Source organism: Phragmites australis, chromosome 6 (genome assembly GCF_958298935.1).
Source record: "Phragmites australis chromosome 6, lpPhrAust1.1, whole genome shotgun sequence".
NCBI classification, from domain to species: Eukaryota; Viridiplantae; Streptophyta; class Magnoliopsida; order Poales; family Poaceae; genus Phragmites; species Phragmites australis.
In genome coordinates, this window is record NC_084926.1 from 1,540,760 (window position 1) to 1,554,722 (window position 13,963).

The following is a 13,963-nucleotide window of genomic DNA, read 5'->3' on the forward strand; positions in this document are numbered from 1 at the left end:
TTTGTTTTCATAACTTTTATTTTTTCTCATCTTTAATAGCTTCACTTAGAAGAATTTTGTGAAATAAAATGAGAAAGAATTTCAAGACGAAAAGAATAGGAGAGAATCTCTTCATCAAGGAATGGAAAAAAACCGTTCAAGCGCCGTAATGAATAAAAATCTTTTCATAAAAGAAATATAATTTATAAAAAAACGATTGAAGATGGTCTAATACTAATGGTACACACGTAACAGCAACTTGCCGATGGTAATGGCTGTGCCCATCAATGGCGGCACGAGGAAACCCGTGACAAGAAAGAGGCACTAGGAGTTATACTGGAAAGGAGAAAAGAATTCGACCCGGCCTTTTCTTTTTCTTTTCTCTGTTTCTCGTTGGGAGAATAAAATAGAAGCGAACAGAGCAGATGAGAAAAAAAAAACTTGTACTCTTCTGATAAATTACGGAGCAAGGCAGAGGAAGAGGCAGACAGCAGCTGCTGCCGAGTGCCGAAGAAAACGGGATCCAGCTCGGCGTATCGGGACTAACGCACGGCGTAGACGAAAATACGAAGAGAATGCAGTGCTTTTTCCTTTCTGCCGAGATGGTCAGTTCAGCGCCACCTTACACATACACACAGCCACAGAGGCGACTGGTTATCACTCCCAGGTACCAAGCTGAGCTGAGTTGAGCTGAGCTCTCCTCCACTCTTCGCCATCATTCACCTCTTTCCAAGCTTTCCCCCATAGGTGGCCTGTGCCCCCGCTTGCTTTGCTGCTTTCCTCTTTGTTAAAAGGCTGCTCGCTCTCCCTTTCTCTCTCATCACAGTCTCGCGCGCACTACTGCCCCTTGCTAAGGTCAAATAGCCATCCACACACCTCTCTCTTTCTTCTTTACCTCCTCTCTTGTTTTACCAAGCTAGCTCCGATTTCTGGGTGCTGCTTCTCATGGCTTCCACGGCGGCTCCTGCTAGCGACCAAACCGAGCAAAAGCGCCGCCAAATCCGCCTCTGACCTCCCCGCCAACACCCAGCCACCCGCCTACTACAAGTAGCTCAGCTCAGTCAGCTCAGCTAGTAGCAGTAGCAGTTTAGTAGGAGCTGCATCTGCAGTTGGGTGCACGAATGGAGAGCAGATGGAGGAAGGCCAAGATGTCCCTGGGGCTCAACCTCTGCGTCTACGTGCCCCGGACGCTGGAAGGCGACGATGCCAGCTCGCCGAACACCGGGTCCTCCACGGCGGCGCTGGTGTCGCCGGTGGCGTCCTCGTCATCTGCTGCGACGAGCGCGGAGACCACACCTACGGCTGCTTTGGCGGAGCAGAGCAACGGCAAAGTAAAAGGCGGCGCCGGCGCGCTGATGCCGACCACCCCGACGCCGACCTCCGCCGGACTCCGCCTCTCCAAATCCGGCAGCAAATCCTTCAAGGTACCGTCCATCCACACGTCTCCATCTACTAAAGGTTGCAACTTGCCAAGATTCATCCATGTAAAACTCTGAAGGATCCATCCATGTGCTATGCCTTTCTTGATTTCTACTTGCTCAGCTACTTCAGTTTCTTCAATTGCAGTAGCAAGCCAGCTAAAAATAAAATAAAATTACAGTAGCAAGTCTTCATTCAGGTTGTACACCTGCTGATGTTATTTTGCTTCAAATGATGCATGCAACAGTGCTAGTAGCTTTCATCACACGTTCACACACCAAAAAGAACAACACTAGTAGAAAAAGGGGATGCAGGAAGAGGTGGCAATGGTGGAGGAATATAATCATGAAGTGGGGGTGTTTTGTCTTTCTTTAAGGATGGGGGTCCTCCCTTTCTCTTCCCCTCTTGCTCTGACTCCATAGCGCCCCCATACTCCACGGACCCGGATCCTCTGTATTGGTGAGGAGTTGAACAGCAATGAAATGATACTGTAGAACGGCACTGTAGAACATTTATTCGTTACTGTATCAACTCTTTTCTACTGGCCCTTGTACTGTAGCGTCTGCTACGATCCGACGGCTGTAAACGGATTCTAATACAAATTACTGTTCATCTGTATTATCCCACTCCACACCCCTCTGGCCCTCTCCCTTCATCACTCACTTTTTTTTCTTCCCTCCGTGCCTAGCCTCTGAGTTCACTTCTTTTTGTGGAGGCATAAAGAGAGCAGGGGCATAGCCATAGCATCCTTTTCAGAACAGCTTGGCACTGTTCTCAGACCCCTTCTGCACTCTTGCATGGTGCTCCAACTTGTAACACAGGAGGGTACGGATTCCCGAGAGCCCACCACCGTCTCGCTTTAGGACACCCAAATGCCAGAATTGCAAAAGAAAGTATTCTGATCATTGGCATTTGTAATTGTTAATTTGCAACATTTGTAGCTATTCATTTTGGACACGCTGTTATTCTTGGTTTTTCAAACTGCTTGCCTGAGGTCATCCCTTTATTCTTGTTTTCATCTGGTGAGAGGCGTATTAGTTTGTCAGCAATGACTAATTCAGATTCAGGCATCGGCACTGGATAATCTTAAAGATTAGTTTGACCATGTGTTGCTTCTTGCAACACGACTAATTGTAGATGTAGTTTTTCTCCTCAAGCCAAGTTACTACTATATTACTTTCAGAGTGTTGCTCTTTTGACTGAAAATCAAAAACTGTGGCATCTGACCACAATTTGGGATGAACGATTGATGGTACTAATATATTTCTTTATGGATCAAACTACCAAACAATCTCTTGACTTTATTCATCACTGTAAATTTATCTGATGGAGAAGGGCTTAAGGGCTACCTGACTTTGTGCCTACAAATTTCTGTCAAAGTTTTACTTTTTGTGCATTTTAGATGTCACTAGCCTGTTACTTCAAAGTTGCAGCATGCGTTGTACATGCCATAGGAACATGCGTACTAACTTTTCTAGTTACATGTTTTGACCATCGTTCGATGCTTATTCTTATACATTTTTTGTTTCAGAAAACATGTGCCATATGCTTGACCACAATGAAGCCTGGTCAGGGCCATGCGCTCTTCACAGCAGAGTGCTCACATACCTTCCACTTCCATTGTATTTCTGCAAATGTTAAGCATGGAAGCAGCAGTTGCCCAGTTTGCCGTATCAAATGGAAGGAGCTTCCATTTCGAGGTCCCTTGCCTGCTAAATTGCCTCTAGGAAATGCAAGTCCAGTTAATGGGCACCAAAATGGAGGCCAGATGACCATATTGCGACCGCTTCCTCGTGCCCGATCTTCTGGTCGACTTCATCATCTGACTACTTTGCTGCCTGACACTGACCCAAGTACTTTCAACGATGATGAACCCTTGGACTTGTTGTGTGAAGCAACTGAAGACCCTCAGCAGGGCTGTTTGAGAACAGTGGAGATAAAGACATATCCTGAGTTCACCGAAGTACCTGAAAATATGTCAGAAAGAAGCTTCACTGTTCTAATTCATCTTAAGGCACCACTTGCTCAGCATCTGCAGACACCCAGCAATCTTGGAGATGGCAATGGGCCGAACACAAATCGAGCCCCTGTTGATCTCATCACAGTTCTTGATGTCAGCGGAAGCATGGCTGGTACCAAACTGGCTTTGTTGAAGAGGGCTATGGGGTTTGTCATTCAGAACCTTGGCTCCTCAGATCGGCTTTCCGTCATCGCCTTCTCATCATCCGCACGCAGGCTCTTCCCACTTCGTAGGATGACCGAGTCTGGTCGGCAGCAAAGCTTGCTGGCTGTTAATTCATTGACGTCAAATGGTGGGACCAATATTGCAGAGGGGCTCAGGAAAGGCTCCAAGGTGATCGAAGATCGGCAGGCCAAGAATCCAGTCTGCAGCATCATCCTTTTATCAGATGGTCAAGATACTTATAACGTCTCACCAACTGCTGGTGTACATAAAGCAGCAGCACTAGAGTATTGTGCGCTCTTGCCGTCCACTAATGGTAACCAGCAGGTACCTGTTCATGTCTTTGGATTTGGTGCTGACCATGACTCAGTCTCGCTGCACTCCATCTCACAAGCATCTGGTGGGACCTTTTCGTTCATTGAGACGGAGGCTGCTATCCAGGATGCATTTGCACAATGCATTGGTGGGCTTTTGAGCGTAGTTGCACAGGGTCTGCATTTAAAAGTAGAGAGCCTCCACCCTGACGTGCACTTTGGCTCCATCAGATCAGGCAGCTACTCTAGCAGTATTGCAGATGATAAGAGGAATGGGTCCATAGATGTAGGAGACTTGTATGCCGAAGAGGAAAGGGATTTTCTTGTGTCTGTAAACGTTCCCCCTGGCCATGGGGAAACGGCACTTCTCAAAGTTGGCTGTGTCTACAAAGATCCATTGATGAAGGAGGCTGTGAATATGGCTGATGTGCAAGTGAACATCTCCAGGCCAGCATTCGTCTCAGTACAAAGCGTGTCAATAGAGGTGGACCGCCAAAAGAACCGTCTTCATGCAGCTGAGGTCATGGCTGAAGCAAGGTTTTCTGCAGAGCGTGGTGACCTGACAAATGCTGTTTCTTTATTAGAAGACTGCCGGAGAATGATCATGGGATCGGCTTCGGGACAGTCCGGTGATCGTCTGTGCCAAGCTTTGGATGCTGAGCTGAAGGAGATGCAAGATAGGATGGCCAATCGCCAAAGGTATGAGGCATCCGGTCGGGCATACGTCCTCTCAGGCTTGAGCTCCCACTCATGGCAGAGAGCAACCGCACGTGGTGATTCAACAGACAGTGAGAGCCTTATCCAGGCCTATCAAACTTCATCCATGGTCGACATGCTTCTGCGCTCGCAGACAATGAGCCGCTCGTCAACCCCTCGCCAAACTCCACAGATGAGGCACGCGAAATCATTCCCAGCACGCCCGCAGCCAAGGTAACTGCATTCTGGTGTTGCCAAGAAGGATTTGCCTGAAGCCTAATCATTTGGTAGTGGACGTAACAGTGTCGTTTAAATTCTTAGTTTTGTGGTGGGAGGATGGGACGGGGGGTATAGTTTGTGTGGTATAAGGAGATGTAATGGTGTAAATTTAGTTTGGGGTTGTGGGGGGTAAATGGCGAGAGCAAGGTGTTTTGTAATTGGGGGTAGGCGATGGTATACGTCCTGGGGAAAATGGGTTAGAGGGTGGGCTATTTTTTTCTTCCTTGGCGGTGACTCGGTATACTCCAGTATTGTACCAGCTTCTTTGTGTGGTGATGTACATGAGAGAAGGGTATACATTTGTGAACTCTTTGAGGATGGATGGATACCTGATCCTTGCAAGGTTTGCCTCTTCCTGAAAATTGGGATTCTGATCCTGGTCTCTGCTGTGCCTGGCTATTTTCCATGTGCTTGGAAATTGGTTGGGCAATCCTTGTGTTCCATGTTGCAGAGAAATATTGCAGGTATTGCTACTTAATAACTCAGTTGCTGCTTTTACAATCTATGTTGGTCCTTGCATGATATAGTGAATATTTTTCTAGATGAACATTGTAGTAGTGAATGATATACCTCAGGTTTCCGCATCAGCAGATCGGTGTCATCCACGCGTAGCTGCTGAATCCACAAGGTACACCACTTCTCCTTGGTAGATAGATGAAACAATCCCTAAAGTCAGTTCGGTGGAACAGAAGGACGTTCAGCATGTTAGAATTGACGCAAATACAGATCCCGGCGCCGTGTCAAGAAATTGGAGCGACCTAACCTGCTTGTAACCACGATCAGGCAGGGTGGGCGCGGTGCCAAGGCGGTGGGGAAATACATAAGCGTCGGAGGAGTCGCCGGCGCCCGTCACCACCATGCATTTCATTTTGGTTTTACAATTTTTTCATTGATCAGTGAAAAGACCAAATTTTAGAAAACTTTGCTCATTTTTTATCTTTTGCTCGGTAGATCTCATATATCAATAAAATAAAATTCGAGAATTAGATATTTGATTTCCCTTCAAAATTCTCAAATTTCACCGAAATGATAATTCCCGTGCCACTGAAAAACTATGATCCTTTCATGCTACCAATTTAGTTTTTTTAATTCCTCAAATACCATCGTTATTGTAATAGAGGTGACGGCAGAAGCACGTTGGGGATGAAAATATTTAAATTTTCATCACTGTCGTCACATTTGTTATGATCATATAGAGGAAGGAAAAAATAAGTGTAGTATGAAAGAAATTATGATTTTTTATGGTAAATTGAGAATTTCGTTAACCTTCCGTGGCACGCACATGTGGAATTATCTCACCCCAATTTTAATCCCTGGCGTGGGCCGGTGCGGTAGCAGGCTGGAAGGCGGCATGAATCTCAGAGAAGAGGATCTTGCAAACCAGCCCGGCAGGACATTTCGTTTCGTGGGCTTTTCTATTTTCCCAGCCCATATAGCCCCGCTTGGATGGATCGATAGGGACGGTCGGATGGGTTGGTGACTTGGTTGCCTGGCGTCGATGCTTCAACCACAGCGGCCTGGAGTCTAGACAGTAGACTGACTGGTTCGTGCCGCCAAACTCCGAAAGCGATTCGTACGTACGCTCACCCATACCATACGCAAGCACTGACACACAGAATCTACTCTGGTTGTCATATTCCCATTCGTGTTCTTCTCTCCCTGTACACTACTTGATATCTTCTGCGAGTACAATTAGCACTATATAAACAACGATTCTTAAATAAACATCTTATCCTCCATCTAAAAAATCTACTTTTTCTAAAGACTGACTATACATAATTTATGAGACATGAGGAAAAGAAAAGATGGTCGCCTGTCGGTTGTCACTTGGCATCCATGTTTCTTCCCGTTTCTTATTCTGGAAGGCAAAGAAAGAACATTGCTTTCGGCATTTTATGCGGGTAATCGCATTATTGGAGGTGAATGATCATCGTATTTTTGCTAATTCAAAAAAAGAAAAGAAAATAGAAATGAGGGGGAAAGCTCACACAAGATTCAGTCAGCATTCACCGTCAGCATGCCACTCTTCTATCGCCAATCAAATTTCAGTTCAGTTTTTCATCCGTGCGTGAGTCGCAAGAAAGACTAGAACTCCAGTACTCTTCTAAATTTCCGGAAGACAACACGCATGTCTTTTCAACGAAGAATCCAAAAACGGTGCGAGGTTTCTCTGGAAGAAACGAGTGTTTGACGGTTGACACCGTCGTAAAACGAGGGCCATCAGGCTTCAGCCAGCCAGCCAGCCAGGAATAACTCAACATGTGAAGGAAAGAAAACTAAAAAACGCAACTAATCACGCGACGAAAAGTCTATGAACCCCAATCAAACAAACGAAATCTAATCATCCTCTGTGTTTCATCGTCATCCCTAACTGTGCATTCACTTTTGCTAACTCCAACTAATCGAGGATCCAAGTCTTAGCTTGACTAGTTAGTGAGTGTCAAAACTCAATCAGATCTTAAAACTTAGGTTTAGTTTCTATACGTCTCATTAACATGGAGTGTTGTGTGCATACGGTGAGGTAAACTTGTTTCTGCGCATGAGTTGTACTTTTTTTTCTGAAAAAAACTTAACCTCATTCATAATTTTTATACAAGAATGTAAAAACTTAGGTTTAGTTTCCAGTGTCTCACTAACATGAAGTGTTGTGTGTATATGGTGAAGTAAATGTGTTTGTACGAACTTAGGTTTAGTTTCCAGTGTCTCACTAACATGAAGTGTTACAATGTATATGGTGAAGTAAATGTGTTTGTACGTCCAGTTATATTGGGATTTTCTTAAAAAAAACTTAACCTTGTTCACAATTTTTATACAAGAATGTAAAAAAGGAAAATTTTATGGTTTGCGACTAACTACGGCCTTAACGTGTCGATTAATTAATTTAATTATTCGAGCAACAAACCGGAGCGGAAAAAGTAATTATTCGCACCTGCGCCTTCTCTTTCCTCCCCTGCTCGCCAACCCGACACAGCCCATCCGCAGCGCGTCGCGGCAAGCGAGCGACAACTCAGGAAGAAGAAAAAGGAAACCCGAGGGAAGCGGGCGCGACCTGCGCACGACGACCACCGCCTCGCCCCCATTCCTCGCCTCCCGTCGAGTGGAATCCCTTGGACTCCCGCCCCCGACCCCGCGCGTCGCCGCGGCGCGCCTTGCCGAACTGCTCCACCGGCCGACCTGCCTCCTCAGGTGCGCTTCGGATTCTTTTTGCTGCGGCCGCTGCCGCTGCCGCCGTGCTGCTGCTGCTCCTCCCCGCGGCGCCGGCGGATCCGCGCTTTCGCTTGGTTTTGGAAACGGGCGGGCAATGGCCGGGCCGGGGATCTCTCCGGGGTCCGGGTGTTGTTGGTGCTGCTAGATCTGGGGCGTGTTGTACGGACGCGGCTGCGAATTTGGCATCGACGTGTTTTGCGTAGATCTAGCGTCCCTTTTTTTGGTTGTTGGAGTTGTTTCGATCTTGGTGCCGGATTCCTCTGCCCCGCTGTTTCAAATTGGTTTTGAGCGCGAGGATTTGATGTCTCGTAGTTGTGCTTAAAGTTCGATGTTGAAATGGGAATGGGCATGCTTGTGCCGGGATCTTGCTTGGATCTTATGGATGAATGGATTGTGCAGGTCTCCAACCGAGGAGGAGGGGAGCTGAGCATAAGAAGCTAGATTTGAAAGGAAGCCATGAAGAAAGTGTTCGATCAAACGGTCCGGGACTTGTACGTGGTTTCCATGATATATTCCTGTCGTGTACCGTGTGCAATTCGAGCGTTCTTTGTTTGCTAGCCGCATGGATTGGCTTCGTAATCTGTTCGGCTCTCGCCTTTTGCAGAAAAAGAGAGGTGAATAAGAAGGTCCTCAAGGTGCCTGGAATAGAACAAAAGGTGAGAGATACCTGCTCTGGCGCCGTTTCATACAAAAAAACATGTTCTTGGGTGAAAATTCATTATTTTAATACTTCCCCTTTTAGCTGTTATGAAAAAATAGCGTTAGTATCGTATTGCTGTCATGTTGATATAATTTATGCAATGGTTTGGAACAGATTCTTGATGCCACAAGCAACGAGCCATGGGGCCCACATGGATCTCTCCTGGCTGACATTGCTCAAGCCACGCAGAACTAGTATGTCTTTTAGGCTTTTGTTATTTAATTGGCTTTTCGCCTAACGGAAATCAGTTTTCATGTTGCTAATATGCTTTGCATGTTGTCTGGCAGTCATGAGTATCAGATGATCATGAATATTGTGTGGAAGAGGATCAATGACACTGGTAAAAATTGGCGGCATGTTTACAAGGTAAAAAATTGCTTGCAGTTATGAAAATTAAACACAGTTTGAACTTTTTTGGGGGATATATGCGAATAGTGTAAATAATTACAGCGATACGTTGAAGAACTGAAACTGATGTTTTCTTCTTTTTTCCCCTGTGTTGTAGGGTTTGATTGTCTTGGATTACCTGGTGGCTCATGGTACTGAGCGAGTTATTGATGACATTAGAGAGCATGCTTATCAGATATCGGTAATGTTAATCACACTCTTTTCTGCACGAAATGTTTAGTAGCTGCTTAAAGTTTGGTGTTGGCACTGGTAGTTTTCTGTATCTTGCTCGCTTGATGTTCTAACACTATGCTTAAAACTGCAGGCACTTGCTGACTTCCAGTATATTGATTCTGCTGGGAGAGATCAAGGTAGCAATGTACGACGGAAATCCCAGAGCCTTGTTAGTTTAGTTAATGATAAGGAAAGAATACAGGAAGTAAGGCAGAAAGCACTTGCTACCAGGGATAAGTGAGTTTAGTCTAACTTATTTTTACGCTTGCTTTATATTGATCGGTGCTTATTGTTTTTATGGTTACCTTTCTCTGTTCATCTGTAGGTACCGGAGTGCATTTGCCACTAGTGGAACACACAGGAGCCCAGGTGGATACGGTGGTGGTTATGACAATGATCGCTATGAAGGTGGTAGATACGATAACAGAAATGGATATGGAAGGGAAAGAGAATATGGATATAGGGACGATGACAGATATGGTGGTCCTGGAGATACACCCAATCGGGAAGGAGATCGTTATTCCAGGGATTCTAATGAACGCTATGGTAGAGATTATAGAGAAGATGAATTTAAAGGAAGTGGTAGCAACCATGAATATGCTGAAGGATCAGGTCGCAGGAGCTATGGTCGAGAGAGGGATTCATATGGGGATGACGAAGCTTATTCATCCCGGTCTGTTTTCTTTCTTGTATCAACTCAAAATTCGTACTTTCTTGTCATAGTTGTGTTCACAACGAATTTACTGAATAGTTATTTCCTTTAAATCAGTAATATATCTCTTCGGGTTTTTAGGGCTCTTAGTGGATCTTAACACCCTCCCCCCCCTTCCCCCCCTTGCAGTGGCCGTGGCAACAACGCTGATGGGACTACTCAGGATGAGAGGTAAATAATGGAGACTAGTCGCTTACATAACTTTTTAGCTTGTCCTGTTGGAGTAAGCTTTATAAGTTTAATTACCTGCTTCGACAGGCCTATAGAACGAAAGCTTTCTAACCAGCAGATTGCTTCACCACCACCAAACTACGAAGATGTTACAAGAGATGGCCAGGATAAGCTTCATGATGATAGGTTACTAATCTATTTTAGATGTTTTAATTTCGTGGCAGAACAATAACCCCTAAATAAGCTGTCAATTTCAGAAATGGAGCAAGTGTGCCAGCTGCTGTACCAAAGGTGTCATCTCCTTCTGTTTCTAGAACAACTGTTCCTGCAGGACAGGTGAATTGTGTTCATGATAATGCTGTCGAAGATGTACCTGCACCACCAGCTGCTCATGCTGAACCTAATGGATTTGATGAGTTTGACCCACGTGGATCAATACCAGGTATAGTTCCTTCTTTTTAGGTAATTAACACATCGCTTGAGCAAATTGGAGTAATGGGGAGCATCGGTATGGTAGGATTGTTTTGTGGTTTTTCCATATACAAGAACAACTGTATGGAGGAATGGTACCTAGCCTGGAATTAGTACTGATGTTTTTGGCTGCTGATCTGAATCCCTTTTCAGATTCTTCCCCTGCAGTGAACCCCTCACCAGTGGTGAATAGCTTGGAGATGGATTTATTTGGATCTGATCCTATGAGTTCGCTAGCTTTGGTATCTGTGCCTCAACCGACTACCACAGCAAATGTTGAGCCACCAACAAATTCAGGTTTTGAGACGAATAGTTTCATGGGCATGCCACCGACTTCCACTGGATTCGGCGAGGTATATTCATAACTTACATCCATCCGTAAATCTGTTCTAATGGGGATTGTGATGCGATTTCTGCATGGGTTCTTAAATTTGCCTGTAGCTGTTCTACTGAAAACAATCTACGCAATCCTATAATTTTTCGGTCTTTGACAGATTGTATGAGCTATGCACTACAAAGGAAAATACCTTAGCGACATAGTCATTTTTATGTTAAAACTGTATTTTGTCTTGAAGCATTTGTAGCAGTGATGGCAGAATTACGGCCAGTAGAAATGTTTTGAAACATCAATCTTCTTCATTTGGTGAGGGGAGTGACTGTTGTGCTCTTCTGTAATCTATCTATTTATAATAGCTACTTGTTGCTTTGGACATACATGAAGCGAAACTTTTCGAAATTTTTACTGTAACTTTCTTTTTAAATATTTAGATCAGACATTTCTGGAAAAAAAGAGATTAAAAATATGAAAATCATGTGTAGGATTGTCTAGAAAAGTACTTTCATAAATGGACATATATTTCTTGTGTTTTATAAATATATCGCAATAGAAATATGTGGTTAAAGCTAAGTTTTGGAGACCATGTTTATGTCCAAATGGACATATTTGTGACCGGAGGTAGCAAATCTTAGTGTTCTTTCATCTTATCTTTTTGTCTTTTAACCTTGCAACAGATTGATGCTTCAAATCCTTTTGGGGATCCTACTCCTTTCAAGGCAGTTCATGAAGAAAGTCCGGCAGTTTCTCAGACAAATGCTGCACCTGCTGGTTCTTTCCAGGCCACCAGACCTGGTGCAGATGCAAACCCTTTCCAGCCTGCTTCAGTCGCAAGCTTTGGTTTTGGAGATACTCTTGGTGATCCCACTTTTGCGTCTAGTGTTGCATCTGAACAGCAAGATATTTTTGCAAACACAACCTCCTTGCCTTCAGAAGTATCACCTGCAAATCCATCTGCGGTTCCTCAACAGTCAGTTCAAACTTATGTTCCCTCTCAGGCACCTCAGCCTGCAGTTGCTGGCCCATCACCTGTTACTCACGCTGCTCCCACAACATTTTCTCCTCAAGCACCTCAAGCAATGGCACCAAATCCACATGCAATTCCTCAGGCTGTTCGCACGTTTACTTATTTGCAAGCACCTCATTCTGCACCCGCCAACTCGTCTCCAATTCCTCAGGCTGTTCCCACATCATTTGCTCCTTCACAGGTTCCTCAACCGGCAGCAGCACCCAATCTGCCATCAGGCCAGTCGAACTTTTTTATGCAACCGGCATCAGGGGCTGGTATTGATAGCTTGTCTGGGGTTCCTACACAGAATGGAGCGCCATCCTACTTTCCTTCACAGCCTTCTCAACTCACAGCCCTGGCAAATCAACAACTATCTCAGCCAAACTTCCTCCCACAAACTGGGACATCAGCTCCACAGCCAGCTTTGATTTCTCGGGGGTCATCTCAGCCTCTTGGTGTGCCAAATTCAATGCCTTCTGGTGCCAACTTTTCATTGCAGTTAAGTTCAGCATCTCCCCCAGAAACAATCATCTCGGCTTTGCAAGTTAGTCAGACTGAGCCAGTGAAGAAATTCGAGCCCAGATCTACAGTTTGGGCAGATACATTGAGCCGAGGTCTAGTCGATCTGAATATTTCTGGACGTAAGGACCTTGTTGTGGTTTCTCTTTTTCTGCAATGCCAACAGCCTACCTTTTTGTTGTCTGACCTAATTGTATGTGTTTTACAGCAAAAGCAAATCCACATGCTGATATTGGAGTTGACTTTGATTCAATCAATCGCAAGGAAAAACGGCAAGAAAAGAAAACCAATCAACCGCCTTTGGTGTCTACAGTCACCATGGGCAAAGCCATGGGAGCTGGTTCCGGCATTGGGCGGGCTGGTGCGGGTGTCGTGGCACCTCCTTCCAACCCAATGGGTGCAGGCAGGGGCATGGGTATGGGTGCCGGTTATGGTGGCGGAATGGGAATGAACCGGCCAATGGGGATGGGAATGGGAATGGGGATGATCCAACAACAACCGATGGGAATGGGAATGGGGATGATCCAACAACAACCGATGGGGATGAACCAGGGGATGCCGATGCGGCCTCCTATGGGGATGGGTCCTGGTGGAATGCCCGGTGGTGGCTACAATCCAATGGGTACCGCATACGGTGGTCAGCAGCCATATGGTGGGTACAGGTGAGATCATACTGTACCACAGATTATGCAGCAAGGGGCTGAGAAACAGTTTAGAAGGCATGTGTATTTTGCTCACCTGGTTTTGCTTTGTGTATGATTTCTTTCTTTCCTTTTGAGGGGTGGGGAGGGTGGGTATAATTTTCGTCACTATTCTTTTACAATCCATGTTGGATACTGTACCTACTAAATACCAGAAATGTGAAGGAAGGCAACTACCGTGTTGTGTTATTACAATCTCGGATGTAGTTGTATAATTTGCTATAGGCTGCTTTTTCAGTAAACATATGTTATTTGTTTCAGCATTCTTGCTGGATGTACAATAAAAAGCTGTAGCATTTGGTTGATTTTGTCTCATTTTCCGTTGACGTCCACTTGATATTGCTCGGCTCTCCAATTTGACTCAGAATTCCCTGTCTGCGGTGTTGTGCAGATCCAGTCATTATATCAACAACTAAGCAAGGATGCACAATGTTTTAACGTTTTGCTGTCGCCGATATGCGCAAATACTGTGTTGTGTATATTGTCTGAATTTAACTGAACGGCTGGTGTTTCACGTGCTCAGCCATCCTACTTGTTCCCTTTGGTGGATCAAGCTAATAAGCCAATTGAGCCGGAAGTTTCGTTCTGGATGGAGAATTTCGGTAGGAATTTGAGTGGTTTGAGTGTGGTTGTGCTGCTTTGTGTGGAG

The 13,963-nt window shown here is 45.1% G+C and overlaps 3 protein-coding genes across 3 annotated transcripts; all 3 read left to right on the plus strand.

The window, feature by feature from the left end:
* Positions 1 to 494: 494 nt before the first annotated feature.
* On the plus strand, positions 495 to 5,231 carry LOC133920973 (E3 ubiquitin-protein ligase WAV3-like). Its single transcript, XM_062365644.1, has 2 exons — positions 495 to 1,403; positions 2,930 to 5,231. The coding sequence occupies exons 1-2, from the start codon at positions 1,101 to 1,103 to the stop codon at positions 4,826 to 4,828; spliced, it is 2,202 nt and encodes a 733-aa protein (XP_062221628.1). The 5' UTR covers positions 495 to 1,100; the 3' UTR covers positions 4,829 to 5,231.
* LOC133920974 (uncharacterized) lies at positions 5,003 to 5,867 on the plus strand. Its single transcript, XM_062365646.1, has 3 exons — positions 5,003 to 5,333; positions 5,461 to 5,497; positions 5,596 to 5,867. Exons 1-3 carry the CDS (start codon positions 5,003 to 5,005, stop codon positions 5,783 to 5,785), a joined length of 558 nt encoding a protein of 185 aa, XP_062221630.1. The 3' UTR covers positions 5,786 to 5,867.
* A 1,935-nt stretch (positions 5,868 to 7,802) lies between these two features.
* Positions 7,803 to 13,619, plus strand: LOC133920975 (clathrin interactor EPSIN 2-like). Its single transcript, XM_062365647.1, has 14 exons — positions 7,803 to 8,055; positions 8,476 to 8,567; positions 8,681 to 8,732; positions 8,891 to 8,970; positions 9,064 to 9,142; positions 9,282 to 9,365; positions 9,489 to 9,634; positions 9,723 to 10,070; positions 10,239 to 10,280; positions 10,368 to 10,466; positions 10,538 to 10,722; positions 10,905 to 11,104; positions 11,763 to 12,735; positions 12,822 to 13,619. The coding sequence occupies exons 2-14, from the start codon at positions 8,533 to 8,535 to the stop codon at positions 13,277 to 13,279; spliced, it is 2,781 nt and encodes a 926-aa protein (XP_062221631.1). The 5' UTR covers positions 7,803 to 8,055; positions 8,476 to 8,532; the 3' UTR covers positions 13,280 to 13,619.
* Positions 13,620 to 13,963: the final 344 nt, after the last annotated feature.